The sequence below is a fragment of the Acanthochromis polyacanthus genome, chromosome 21 (genome assembly GCF_021347895.1).
Source record: "Acanthochromis polyacanthus isolate Apoly-LR-REF ecotype Palm Island chromosome 21, KAUST_Apoly_ChrSc, whole genome shotgun sequence".
In the NCBI taxonomy this organism is placed as follows: domain Eukaryota; kingdom Metazoa; phylum Chordata; class Actinopteri; family Pomacentridae; genus Acanthochromis; species Acanthochromis polyacanthus.
In genome coordinates, this window is record NC_067133.1 from 30256503 (window position 1) to 30271283 (window position 14781).

Genomic DNA, 14781 nt, shown 5'->3' on the forward strand with positions numbered 1-14781 from the left:
TAGTCTGTTCCCCTTTATGTGCATTTGTATATACGTTTATGTTTCCCCGTGTTCACACAAACATATGCATTATTGTGAGTATAATAATGCAAACACAAGTAAAAATGTTAACAAATCACCCAACAAATATGCATAATTATGTATATTTGAGTCCCTTACTGTCTCCAGCTGCCCTGCCTGAATGTGTTCAGAGCACCAATGTTCTGTTATGTTCCTCCCACTACGTTTCCCTTTATGGCATCTTTTTCCAAACACATTAACTACAGCATTTCAGATCTAAATGCTCTTTTGTGAAGCACATTTTTATAACTTGAAAAATACTGCTAAGGAAGACCATTTCTCTCCAGAGGGAGAGGTTTGGGTGTTGCCATTTGAACTGTTTCTTTAAAAACAAACTTTTTAAATCTTGGTATGTTGCACACATCACACACAGCTGACTCAGAATATGTTCAGACACAGTTTCTGTATGTTTAGTTGCCATATTTACCCTGTTCTACATTTGTTGGTCTGGAAATCAACCCTTTACCCTTCTTTTCTCCTGTCGTCTTTTGTTTTCTCTCCTCTGCGTGACATGTTGCTTCTCTATGTACGCTGCTGTATGGACTCTCATCTTTTTTATCCACATCCTCTGCTCTGCTCCTTTTGGATGCTTTTTATTTTTCTGCCTTTCTCCTCCTCCACATACATGATGACTGGTGCTTTTATTCTTATGGTTGCTGTGGTTCTTGTTCTTGTCCTTTCTCGCTTTTCTATCTGGACTCTCGCCTCTCGATCTCGCATTCCTTCTCTCCTTCTCTGATTTTTCATCCTCTATCGTTCCCATCCTCTACTTTATTCTACATGTTTTGTCGTTGAATTTGTGGTTCGTTCTTTTTATTTGCTTTATTTCACTTTTTGTGTAGGGCAGTAGTTCGGTCAGCGGAAGTCCCGTCCCCTCAACCTCGGGGACCAGTACGCCACGCCGAGGCCGCCGACAGTTGCCTCAGACCCCGGCGACACCCCGGCCCCATGTCACGTACTCCCCTGTGGTCCGTAAGGCCATGCCCACCCCTCCTGGGGGGCCGCAGGGCAGACCCCCAGCCCCGGCCCCTCGCCGCTTTTCTCCAGAGCCTCCCCAAGGCCAGGGTCCTCCCCCTGCTGGCCTTCCGTTGGCCCACCACGGTGCACCCCGCCAGGGTCATCATCCCCCGCCTCGCTGGGGGGACACAGGTGGGGGAGGGGGCTCCATGGAGGGGGACGGCTGCTTCTACAACCAGGACTACCAGGACTATGAGCCCCACCATGAACCTCCTGCCTATGAGCCAAACCCCATGCAGGGTGGCAACCCCCACCCTCATGCCCTGGCCAACCACCCACTGCCACCTCCCACGCAGCCACAGCCGCATAACCCCCACCCCATCCCTCCACCGCAGCCCCACCCTGTAAACAACCCCCACCCTCAGCCCAGTCGCACCTCCCCAAGGACTGCCCACCACGCGCCTCCCCCCACCACGGCGCTGACTGGGCCGGTCCAGGGCCAGGTCCAGCCTGCCGCTCAGCGCCGTCTGCCTAACGGCTACCGATCTTCATCGCCTTCCACTCATCTCCATGGACCCCCGCATACCGGGCCTCACAAGGTCCCTCCTCCAGCTGGGCATCCCCGGGGTCCCCGCAAGGGCCTGCATGAACCCTACAGTGAGACGGAGGACGACGACTGGTGCTAGCCTCTGGGGATCGGGGAGGGACGTGAGGAGGAAAAATAATTGATAATTTGACTGAAAGAAGATGGGAAGCTCTGAGCCAGAGCACTGACTGCCAAGGGAAACCACGACTTTTCTTTCCTGTCTATTCAATTCTTTCCTCTCCTCCTCTGCTCGGCGTGTCCCAGGGATGATGGGCATGATGGAAGGACGGCTTTGGGATAAAGGGATGGAACAAGAATGCTGAGGCAGAATCTGGAGTCGTAGCGTAAGGGGTCAAAAAAACCACCTCCACGTTCTGCTCACATTGTTGTTGATCATCTCTGGAAGCCAATGAGACCAATCTCCAATAGGATGCAGGCAGGAGGAGCAATGGACACTCGTCTTTGTGTCTTAAATTATGCCTCTGGCAATGAGCTATAGCCACTTACAAGATGTCAAGAGTTGCGACTCGACAAAAGACACTTTACAGTCAGAGACAAAAGAGCGACCACTTTTTTCTTTTTTTTTTTGTTTCTCAAAGCTAACTTCTGTCCAGTTAGCTGCAAAAAAATCAAATCCAACCCTCCCAGCCACCACTTGAATATTGATGAGTTTTATCATCTGTGTTTTTAAATAAGAACAAAACTGACAGAGAGCCGTCCGCCTGTATGAGGTGAGGAGGCTACGTGGGTGGGAGAGTTGGGAAGCATTGCACGGGGTTGAAGTCCCTCTGTGGAAAGCTCTGGAGGACAGGATGGGTGCATTGGGGATGCTCACCCTCCCAGAAATAAACTATTAAACCAACCTCAACCTGTGACCTACGAGAGAAGAAAAGCAAAGATGTGGCGATGGGTTTCAGAAACAAAAAAACAAACAAACCAGTAACTGTTTTCTGCAGTATTTCTTCTTCTATTCCTGCAGCTGCTTCTTCTTCCTCCTTCTCTTCTACTTCTTCAAAACATTGAAGCTTGAATCTTCTGTTGCACCCCACACAGCTTCGTTTTTTAGACTTGCGGAGTTGTACACCCTTTGGAATCCTGCATGAATGATACAAAAGAATACTAATAATAGCAACAATGAGAATCTACTGTCTGTGGAGGGAAATGTTCCTCAGTCCTTTCTGTTGTGGTCTGTAGGGTTTCTCTCTTTTTTTAATTAAAAATGCTTTCTGTCTCTCTCTCTCTCTCCTCTGAATGACATTCCTCTCTGTGTACCTTCATTTACACTAAAATCAATCAGCAGACGGTTATGGGGAGATCAGATAATTCCTGTATGTAGAGGGAACAAAGAAAATTACTTTTGCTTGCTTGTCTACTGTCTGTTCTGTGCCAAATGCCTGCCACTGATACAAATGGAACTGCACATAATTTTTTGTGGAAGTAACTTTTTGTAACCAAGGTTTAAAATGATGAAAATGGAATGCAGGGTACAAACGTGGATTTTAAAAAAAAGAAAAGAAAAAAATGTCAGTGCTGAGTAAGTAAGTCTGATGACAAATCCGTCACATGTCAAAGTCTTCCAGGGTTTGGGGGTTAAAGCAGAGGCATCGGAGAGAAAGAGACCAACAGAAAGGAGAGAAACTCTTCATCTTCCTTTTCTTTGTCACTGAACGTAATAATGGCTAACCTGATAAATCTTCTAACTTCAAATGATGGTAGGAATGAGACAGATTCTACATGTCTGCTTTGGTTCTGTATGTTCTGTTTTATTGTGAGCTCAGCTTATTTTTCCAACCCTGGGGTGGAGCTCCAAACACAGCTACATTACGGGAGAATGAGGAAAAAACACAAATTTGAATTTAACCAAAGGCAGCAAACATCTGTCTTATCACTCTGGAATTCAGACAGTGGGTGGATTCGACTCAAACAAGGCAGCGGCCCACAGGCTTCCACTCTGCTGCAGTTAAAACGTTAAAACCTCCTGTGACCTTCAGGTGGCGCTGTATGACCAGCAGCGTGCCTCTGGTTTTTCTACCGCGCCCTTTACTTCTGATCCAGAGGCGTCCTGCACAGTCTCTGCTCCAGTAAAACACTCATTCTCTCACCAGTAGACCACCTCGTCTGTGTTCACACGCGTGTAAACACAGGCGGCGGACTTGTAGCACGGTTCAGATGGGTTGGAGAAAAGATGTCTGGGCCTCGTCACGGTCCTGGAAAGCACCTTTATTCTGTGTATGTGTCACTCCTGACTTTTATTTCGATCTGTGTGTTTCTCTGTGTGCCTCAAACTAACACTTGTCACTAACGCACACCACTGTCAGCCCCGACACCGTCCTTTTATTTCACCTGCGTTTGAACCTGGAGGCCTATCACATGTTGACCAGAGAATGCATTGAACAAAATAGAAATGGAAAAAAAACTGCCTATTAGTGTCTTTCCAACCTCAGTGGAATGTCACAGACGAGTATATTTCACGTCACTACACTTTAAATCAGAAAGCACCGTTGGTATGTAGCTCCTGGTTGTGGTGTGTGTAAGTGGGTTTTTGCATTAATGTGAGTTACACGAGTGAGTGGGACAAATTTAGGCTTTTTTGTTTGTGCTCGCTTCGGTTTCTATTCTTTGTCTCCAGAAATCCTTTTGAAATCTCGAAATGTTTCAGTCATGTCACTGTAATGATCTTCGTGTGTGTGCGTGTGTGTGTGTGTGTGTGTGTGTGTGTGTGATGAAACATGCAACGCCCCCAAAACATTCACCTTCCATCTTTGTGTATATGCTGCAGTAAATCCACTAACACGCTGATTAACCACACAAAATCTTCAAAAAGCAATGTAAAGTCGCTACTGGGAGAAAAAAAAGAGTTTTTTTAAGTACAAAAGATTTAAAAAAAAAAAGGAAAAAATATCTAGTTCCAGAAATGCATGTGCTATGTGCATGCCACACCGTGGGTTTAAAGTCATCTTCAGGACATAAAAAGAAAAAGCAGATTAATTAATTCAGAGGAATAAAAAAAGAAAAAAGAAATATAAATAGATAGATGTTTTTAAAAAGCAATGTTTCCTTTTTTCCTTCTATTTTTGAGAACAAAAAATGTTTAAAAAAACAAAAAAATGTCTAAAGAGTAAAAACACTGAAGAGACTTTGGTGAGAGTCAAAGTCTTGTCTTTTCTTCTATTACATGGGGTTGAGGCACAACACGACCATGTTCAGGACACCACAAAAAAAGAACTGTTTTTATTGAAAAAATGAAAAAACTAAGAAAAGAAAGTACAGTTCAGAAGATGGTGTATTCTCCCTTCTCCTTGGTGTGGGGCTCAGAGGCTGTCCAAGCCAAACCGATGATGCTCTCATTCTGATTGGCTGTCGGACCTCTGATCGCCCACTCACTCCCTCTTTTTCTCTCTCTCTCTCTCTAACTCTGTCTCTCAAACACTCTTTACCTGTCGCACTCTCAACCAGTCTCACCGCTATTTCTACCAGTGCATTTTGTAATTCCAAACAGAACTCTTCCTAAAGAATAAAATCCAGAGAGAATGCACACTGCTTGGCCTCTTTACTTGTCTGCACCATCACAGTAATATTTTACCTGTTTATGAAGCCCTTTTCAGACACTCATCAGCCTGTTCAGGTGAAAACGTTCAGACTTTGGTCACTTTAGTAATTCCCACGGCTTCGTTGAGACGCACCCATGAAAGTGACAGAGAATGCTGTTGTATGGTGAGATATCTGTCATACACGAGATTGGAAAGCACATGCCGTTCAAAAGTTTGGGGTCACTTGGAAATGTTAATGTGGTAAATGACTATTGTAGCTGTAAACGGCTGATCTTTAATGGAATATCTCCATAGGGGTACAGAGGAACATTTCCAGCAGCCATCACTCCTGTGTTCTAATGCTACATTGTGTTAGCTAATGGTGCTGAAAGGCTCATTGATGATTAGAAAACCCTTGTTCAGTTATGTTAGCACATGGATAGAAGTGGGAGTTTTCATGGAAAACATGGAATTGTCTGGGTGACCCCAAACTTTTAAACAGTGGTGAACATCTGAGAGTAGATCCAACACCAGCAAGGATCGAGTCAGGAGAAAACCTGGATAAGAGCCATAAAACAAGTTGTAGTGTGACTAAATCTAAATCTGCTGTGCAACAAATGATTCAACTGCATTGAGATGAGAGGAGAAGACTGACTTCACTTCAAATCCTGTGTCTACGTTGGGAATAATTTATAATTACATGGATTTCTGTGTAGATTTTGTGGTTCTTGAAAATGTTTCAACTCTTATCCTAAAACCTTTTGTGACTGAAGAAGCCTCTTGGATCAGAGCTGGAACATCTCCAAGAACTAAAAAGAGAAGTCTGCTCTCCTTCTACTGAAGCTCTCAGGATAATTATAAGCAACTCTCTTACTTTGCAGGTCCTCATTTGGATCCCACTGCAGTTTGATGCTGCAGGAATGTAATCATTTCAGAGGAAACACTGCTATAAACAGCTGGACGTGTGTTGCCCATCCATTAATACTGCATGTAGTTCACACAGTGCTGAACGTGATATGGAAAAATCTTGACCAGGATGCTAGTTTAGAAATAAAGGCAACATGTTACATGGGTCATTCCAGAACTGGAGGACATTTAGGCTTCAAAATGTGAAAAATAAACCTTTTCTTTTCCAATTTTCTGCTCCATATTGATCAATCTGATCAAAACAGTCCAAAGAATGAGTCTGATCCTGATAATATGAGGTAGAGAGAGACATTCAATCAAGGCTGACAATGTATGAAAATATGGAAAATAGAAGAGAGGACATAACTTTGCTCTACACATTCTGTAGGAAAACTGTTAGAGGATGGAAATGACAAAAAGAAGACACAAAATGACAAAAGCAAGACATGAAATGACAAAAACAACAGAAAACGACAGAAACGAGACAGAGAATGACAAAAACATTATCAACAGGTTATGCTAACGTGTTGTTGGACACACGGTCCATGTATAAAAATTATTATTTAAAATACTACATTGATTTTTTTAGATCTGATCTCAGGACAAGAACATTTACACAACAACTGCGTGTTTTAGGATTTCATTCTTGAATTCTTTGACATTTGACGGGTGGAAAATGTCCTCCAGCTCTGGAATGACCCTTATAGGTATTCAGATTAAAGGGAAGGAGTCTGAAAGGGGCTGGCGTTGTGGGTCTGATAAGGCGTGTTTCTCTCCTCTTTCCTATCACCTGTGAGTCAGTGGAAGCAGGGTTGTACATCATTCAACATAAACTACATGGAGGCTACTTGAGCCAACAACTGAAGGTCAGACAAACTGTAAGTTACCTTTGAAGCTGCTTTGGTCATTTTTGGGGGGTAACTCCAGGACACTAGAATAGGTTTTAACCACAACACTGACATATTATCACCTTATAAAGCTGTCTGCAGGAGATGTTCATTGAACTGTTTCTGTCCATTTGTCAAATGTAAGTCCAATATTCACTTTCTTAATCCCCAGTTCTGACCTTCCACCTCCCATTAAAGAAACATCTGGAGCTGCAGTCACCAAAAGTGGCTTATTGTGTCAACCAGTAATCAGCTACCTCTTTCCATCTGTCGTCTGGTTGTTTTTATTTCAAATTTCTGATAAGAAACACCGTAAAAATTGCATGATATGATCGTAAAAAGAATTAGAACAATACAGCCAGCCATCTCAAGTGGATGCTTTCTGAGTTAATGATTCCCTAATGAAACTAAACTGATCTGTCAAAACATTAAAACCACCTGCCTCACAGTGTGTGGCTGTTTGTTCCACCTAAACACCGAGACATGGACTCCACAGAGCTCCGGTGGTGTCCTGTGATACTGAACACCAAAACACCAGCATCAGATCCTTCATGATCTGTTTTTTTCCACCGTTTCTACACAGATGCTCAATGTGTGGCATTTCAAGGCTAAGTCGTGTTACTTAAACCATTCCTGAACATGTTTTGCAGTGTTCTAGGGGGTATTATCCTGCTGAGAAGCTGGTCCCAGGGGTGGATCCAGATTAATTCTAGTGAGTGTGGGGGGGGGGGGGGGGGGGGGGGGCACAGGAGGGTACAACAGATATTTTTGGGAGGCACCAAAAACTTGTAAGAAAAAAATGAAAGCTGCTACTGACCTCTCACTTTTACAAAGTATTTTTCGTATTTTTTGGCTCTTTAACCCAGTAGGAAAGCTGTATATGATCTTTTTATTTTGGACTGTTAACATTCAAATTCTGATGGACTTGTTTCCTTGTTTATGTGAATTCCAGCATCATCAGCTGCAGCATCTGCCTGTTATGTAAAAGTGGTAAGCTCAACCACAGAATCCTGAGGGCAGTAAAGAGACAAATATTGTGCAAGAACAGCTCTATATACAACCCTGTTAGTTTCCACTTCTTAGAATGTTTACTGACAATTATCACACCTAAAATAAGAAATAATATTCTGGACTTTTAGCAACTAGTTCTCAGCTGTAAACTATAAACATCACAGGGTTCTGTATGCTAATCAGTCTAAATCAAAATGAGTTCTACCCAATACACAGTGAACAACAACAATCTGTACCCTTGATCTGTGGTAAATAATCTGAAATGTTCTGTGCAGGAATGGAAATTTAAAATACAGTAAGTAGCACTCTGTACATTTAACAGTAAACCTGAGAACAATAATAAACAGTAACAATACTCCACATTCTTCAGTCATTTAATAGTTCACAGCTCAGCAAACATCACAGTGTTCTCCATAGAAATCACAAAAAGCTGCTCTCAGTGATCTTCCACAGTGAGCAGATGTTCTTGTGTTGCAGGTCCATGGTCCAGACGTGGACATTGAACAGGCCGGGGGGTCTGAGCACCTGAGCAGCTCAGTGTCTTCCTGCTTTATGTCTGCAGTCAAACATTTCCTCTGCTTCTCTTCACTGAACCGGGTTTGGCTCCGTTGCTTTAGTTTGTTCTTTAGGCGTTGGCTTGCAGCTTCCAGCAGTAAAATCCTCTTTAATGTGTTTCTTGGTGTGTTTTAGGGCTTTGTACTGGATAGTAGTCTTGGTAAATGTGGTTCTTTAGCCACAGTTAGCACATGGTGCTAATGTGTGCAGTGATTAGTGGATTTGGTGCAGCTGAGTTGTGTCTTTATCTTGGCTGTAGTGAGTCTTTAGAGGTTTTTGGTTGTTTGTGAACCAACGTTGGTTGTCCAGAAGGTAAGAGTTCCTGTCCTGATTCTCTGTTTAAAGAGCTTCTCTGGTAGGCTGCAGGAGACTTTAGCGGTTGGGTTGTGCTAGTTTGGTTTTTGTACGGTTTCATTTGGACGACTATCTTGAGGCCCCTCCATGTGGTTTAGTGAGGTTTTCTGGAACAGTTCTACAAAGCAACCTGCAGCAGAAGAGACTTTGAGAGTTTTTAGGAAGTTCTGGAGACCAAACTTTAGAGCAGCACAAACATTTGTCAGCAGTTTGAGCAGGAGAAGGTGAGCTTCAGAGTAGAAATGAGAAGGAAACCTTGTTGACTGTGTGGTGAGGTCCTGTACCAAGAGTTTGAGCAGGTTGTGAAGAGTCTGTAGTTCTTTGGTCTGAAAGCACCAGAAGAGGAGAAAACAGGAGATATTGTTGGTTCTTCTGTCGCTCTGCAGTTTCCTTAGACTGAATATCAAGTTTCTATTTTGAATGATTTACTGTGTGAGCCCAAGAAGACTTCAATAAACTCCCTCCATCCCCTGAACACAACACATTTTATTACCATAAGTCTTTTTTAAATGTTTTTGAGTTTGAATCATATTTTTCTCTTTGCTTGTTTAGTTTTGTCATCTGTGTGAAAGGTGCTAAACAAATAAAGTTGAATTGATAAACTGAATAAGTGACTAACTCATGATTGTGACAACAGAAGTATTTTTATTGTGATTTAAGGGTTTGTTTCATTTTTAAGGTTGGGGTTAAAATCTTGGCAGAAATAAACTAAATTAAAAAGCAATTAAAGGAAAAAACATTTAATACAATAAAACTTACAAAGAAAATTAAACATTAAATACAATTAAATTATATTAAAGACAAAATATTTAATTAGATAAACAGAAGATACAAAACGTAATTATGAAATTTAAAAACTAAACAAAAATATTAAACATTAAAGATAAAATATTTGAGAATTAAACATTTAAAAAATACAATTAAACAAGAAGAATATTCAACATTTAATTAGATTATTAAACCTTTAAAAAGACAAAACAATTAAATGAAATGTTTAATTAGAAAATTAAATTTTAAAGACAATAAAACTTTAAATGGGAATGAGGGTTAGGGTATACGTATACACTGCTCAAAAAAATTAAAGGAAAACTTTGAAAATGCATCACATTTCAATACGGGGATAAAACAAACTGGATTTTAGCATTGATATGGACTGGTTAATGTGTTAGGAATGAAAATATGCCACATTGTTTGATGGAAATGAAAATGATCAACCCCCCAGGAGGGCTAAATTCAAGACACCCCAAAATCAAAGTGAAAAACTGATGTGGCAGGCTGGTCCATCTTTCTGAAATTCCTTGGCAGCAACTCAAAATGGTATTCAGTAGTTTGTATGGCCTCCATGTGCTTGTATGCAGACTGACGATGCCGGGACAAGCTCTGAATGAGACGATGGATGGTGTCCTGGGGTATCTCCTCCCAGAACTGGACCAGGGCATCACTGAGCTCCTGGACAGTCTGAGGAGCAACCTGATGGTGTCGGATGGAACAAAACATAATGTTCCAAAGGTGTTCTATTGGATTCAGGTCAGGTGAGCGTGGGGGCCAGCTAATGGTATCAGTTCCTTCATCCTCCAGGAACTGCATGAGTTCTCTTACCACATAAGACTGGGCATTGTCGTGCACCAGAAGGAATCCAGGACCACTGCACCAATGTAGGGTCTGACAATGGGTCCAAGGATTTCATCCTGATACCTAAAGGCAGTCAGAATGCCATTGTCCAGCCTGTAGAGGTCTGTGTGTCCCTCCATGGATATGCCTCCCCACACCATCACTGACCCACCACCAAACCGGTCACACTGAACAATGTTACAGGCAGCATAACGTTCTCCACGGCTTCTCCAGACCGTTTCATGTCTGTCACATGTGCTCAGGGTGAACCTGCTCTCATCTGTGAAAAGCACAGGGCACCAGTGGTGGACCTGCAGATTCCTGTGTTCTATGGCAAATGCCAGCCGAGCTCCACGGTGCCGGTCAGCGAGCACAGCGGGCACTAGAGGATGCTGGGTCCTCAGACCACTCTCATTACATCTCTTTCTGATTGTTTGGTCAGAGACATTCACACCAGTGGTCTGCTGGAGCTCATTTTGTAGAGCTATTGTAGTGCTCATCCTGGTCCTCCTTGCACAAAGGAGCAGATACCTGTCCTGCTGATGGGTTGAGGACCTTCTACAGTCCTGTCCAGCTCTCCCAGACTAACTGCCTGTCTCCTGGAATCTCCTCCATGGGCTTGAGAATGTGCTGGGAGACACAGCAAACCTTCTGGCAATGGCACACATTGATGTGCCATCCTGGAGGAGTTGGACTGTCTGTGGAACCTCTGTAGGGTCCAGGTATCGCCTCATGCTACCAGAAGTGACACTTACCCTAGCCAAATGCAAAACTAGTGAAAAACAGTCAGAAAACATTAAGAAGGAAAAAAATATCAGTGGCCTTCACCTGTAAACTCATTCCTGTTTTGGGGGGTGTCTCATTGTTACCCCTCTAGTGCATCTGTTGTTAATTTTATGAACACCAAAGCAGCTGAAACTGACTAAAAACCTCCTCAGTTACTTACTTGACCAGATCAGTATTCCACGTGTTTCACTGATTTGATGCAATACTTAGATTAAAAAGTGTTCCTTTAATTTTTTTGAGCAGTGTAGTTAGTTTTAGAGGAGAAAGTTATTTTAATTGTTGATTAGTCTCTTAACCCGTTGCGCTTCAGTGTTTCGCCCGTGGTACATTTTGAGATCTGCATAAGCAATTTGCTAAATGTCTGAAACTGCAAACCTGATTATACAAACACTATACGCCGATGGAAAGCTTAGATTCTCATGAATCCGCCGGTATAAACCCCTTTCAGATGTGATTACCACAGCGGGTGATATAAACACATTTGTCCGACAAACAACGAATATCCATCCATCCTTTCTCTATACACGGCTTCAACGTACACAGCGCGACTCACATTTCTGGGTTCATTATTACACACAGACGAAAATATTCCACAAAAAACGGCCATAATCCAACCTTGGACATCCAGACAAAACAAGCCAGTAAACTATTTTGTCCAAAACATGTCTTGAAGTCGGTATATGATCCACGAATAGGTCGTTTTCAAGGAAATGCACCTCGCGATGTGTGTCCAATATTCCCTGTTTCTCGTCATATTTTTATTTACAAATAGAATATTAGCGATTTTTTTTTTTGTACTGAAAATGGCTGGAATTGACTGCAGACAATAATAAACTATAATAAACCAAATAATAAACTGGATTAGTCAAGAGGTTTGAATTTCTTACTTTGTCATATTTTAAATACGACAAAAAAATATAAAAATAAAGCGTCTTGAGACAATTTGACCTGTAATTGGCATTCTATAAATAAAATTGAATTTAAATTGTATTTATCTTGTAATGTTGGAGGAATTCAGACATATATGTTGGAAAACACATTTTCTTTGCTTTTTTGGAACAAAGGTTATTTATTTAGAATTCAAGCTTTACAACATGTAAAACCCTCTCAATTCCATCCTCTTGCAAAAAGCTTCAAATATTATAAAACAGTAAAAACCAGAACAAAAATAAATAAATAAAATAAATATACATGGCTGAATGTCTCGAAAAACTGGTGTCACAAAATAATGTACTGTTATAAAGGAGAAAGAATCTTTATATGCCTACCTATTATATCTGTCTACAGTAATTTATATATTTACACAAAGGTATAATCTTTCAAATCAAAATCTCATATATTAGTGTCAAATCCAAATAGGTTATCAGTGGGTTCCGCCTCTTCTTAAACCGATCAATTGTCAGATTTAGTTTTGCTGTTATTTTCTCCATTGTATACACCTTCACACTATTTTCCCTCCATTGATTTAATGTTGGAGGAAGTGGTTTATACCAGGATACAGTTATCATTTTCATCGCCACCAGCACAAGGACCCTCCGAAGATATATTTTTTCTTTATCTAAACATACTGCAGGGAGCATTCCAAAGACAAAAATCAGCGGGTCCAATTCAATAGAAGTATATAATATATTAGAAAGTTCCCCCCTGATTCCCTCCCAGAATGTTTTAAGGTTCGGGCAGTCCCAGAAGATATGCGTGTGATCCCCAATAAGTCCACATTTTCTCCAGCATAAGTTTGTTTTAGTCATATTTAGAAACAATAAATGGTGTCCTAAAATATCTAACATTCACTTTCCAAGAGAATTCTTTCCATGTTGGACTACTAATTAATTTATGTCCATTTTCACACACCTGCTCCCATTCTTGGTCTTCAATTACTACATTCATTTCTAATTCCCACTTTTCTTTTACTTCAAGAAAACACCCTGACATATTTAATTTTAAGCATTTGTACAGGTTTGACACAATCTTATCACAATTACCCTCTGTCATGATCTTTAAGAAAAACCTTTCCTAATCTGTGGGTTGAATGTGGAGAGATGGCCATTCTTTGTGTGACATCAAATAACTTTAAAATCTATAAAAATCTGAAGAAATCAAACCAAACTCCTCCTGGATCTGACTAAAGGACTTCAAATGTTCCCCCTCGAATAAATCATCTATAAAACTGAGACCCTTCACTTCCCATTCATGGAACCTTGAATCTACTTGTCCTGGTAAAAGTCTATGATTTGAGAATTTTTTATAGCCCTAGATATAGACTGAGGTGCGTTAATCTTTTTCCTAATACTGCTCAACACTTTTTGAGTGCAGTTCATCCAAATATTTGAAATTTTGTACTGATGCCACGTCTCTTTTAAACAGAGTGCATAAGCCTGCAGTGAAAATCCAGGGCATGAACTTTGTTCCAATGATAACCATGTAGTTTCTGCACTCTGTTTTATCCATTCCACCGCCCAGTAGTATAGTTGTAAGTTTGGTCAATTAAGACCTCCATGGGCTTTACTACTGGTCAGCTGAGTAAATTTAACTCTGGGTTTCTTTTGTTGCCAAATGAATGTAGAAATCATTTTATATATCTTTTGAAAGTTTTTTGCAGGGATCCAAATAGGAAGGGACAAAAACAGATATAGTAGCCTGGGAAGAACATTTATTCTGACAGATTCCAGTTCTTCCAAAAAAGGAAAGTGGCAATATTTCCCATCTTTGTGAATTTGATCAATCAGTTTCCCATAGTTTGCCCTATACAATTGAGATATATCCGAGGTAATAATAATTCCTAAATATCAGAACCCACTAGAAGACCAATTAAACTTGACTCGTTCAGGTAGCTCCAAAGGCCAGTTCCCTTTTATCATCATGGCTTTAGATTTTGATTCATTAACTTTGTATCCTGAGACAACACTGAAATCCTTTAAACATTTTAAAAGTGCAGGAATAGATGTCGTTGGATCTCTGATGTACAAAATGACATCATCAGCGTACAATGACAACTTATGGGTCCTGATCTTATCTGATGTACCTATAATTGATGGATCATTTCTAATTAATTCTGCTAAAGGTTCTATGCTGATGGCGAACTAAACTGGTGACAGACAGCACCCCTGGTGTGTTCCCCTTTTTAAAGGAAAACTTTCAGATATATGACCATTAACACGTACTCTTGAGGACGGATTTGTATACAGTACATCAAACCACTCAACAAAACTTTTATCAAAACCCATTTCAACCAAAACATGTTTCAGGTATGTCCAATCCCCCCGATCAAACGCCTTCTCAGCATCAAGGCTGAGAAGCATTGACGAGTGGGTCCCTCTTGAGGAAAACACATTTTCTTTGTCCATTAATTTGTTGATTGTTTTCTCCAGTAATTCATTTCTTGTTTTGGTTTCTAAAATGTCAAACCCAAATATATTCAGTCTACTGTCATAAAAACCAAAAAGACTTACGTTCACAATGCAGGAATCAGGCAGTTTTTCACGTTTTATCTTCGTTTAGTCACAAAGATAGTTGATAATGTGTGAATTGTTGCAGCTTG

The 14781-nt window shown here is 41.0% G+C and overlaps 1 protein-coding gene across 1 annotated transcript in view; it reads left to right on the plus strand.

Moving 5' to 3' along the window:
• The window catches only part of cacna1aa (calcium channel, voltage-dependent, P/Q type, alpha 1A subunit, a), a 104155-nt gene extending 99017 nt beyond the window's left edge, over nt 1-5138 (plus strand). The window contains 1 exon segment of the mRNA XM_051940890.1: nt 903-5138. Coding sequence (XP_051796850.1) covers nt 903-1703 — 801 coding nt within the window. The 3' untranslated portion in view covers nt 1704-5138.
• Nucleotides 5139-14781: the final 9643 nt, after the last annotated feature.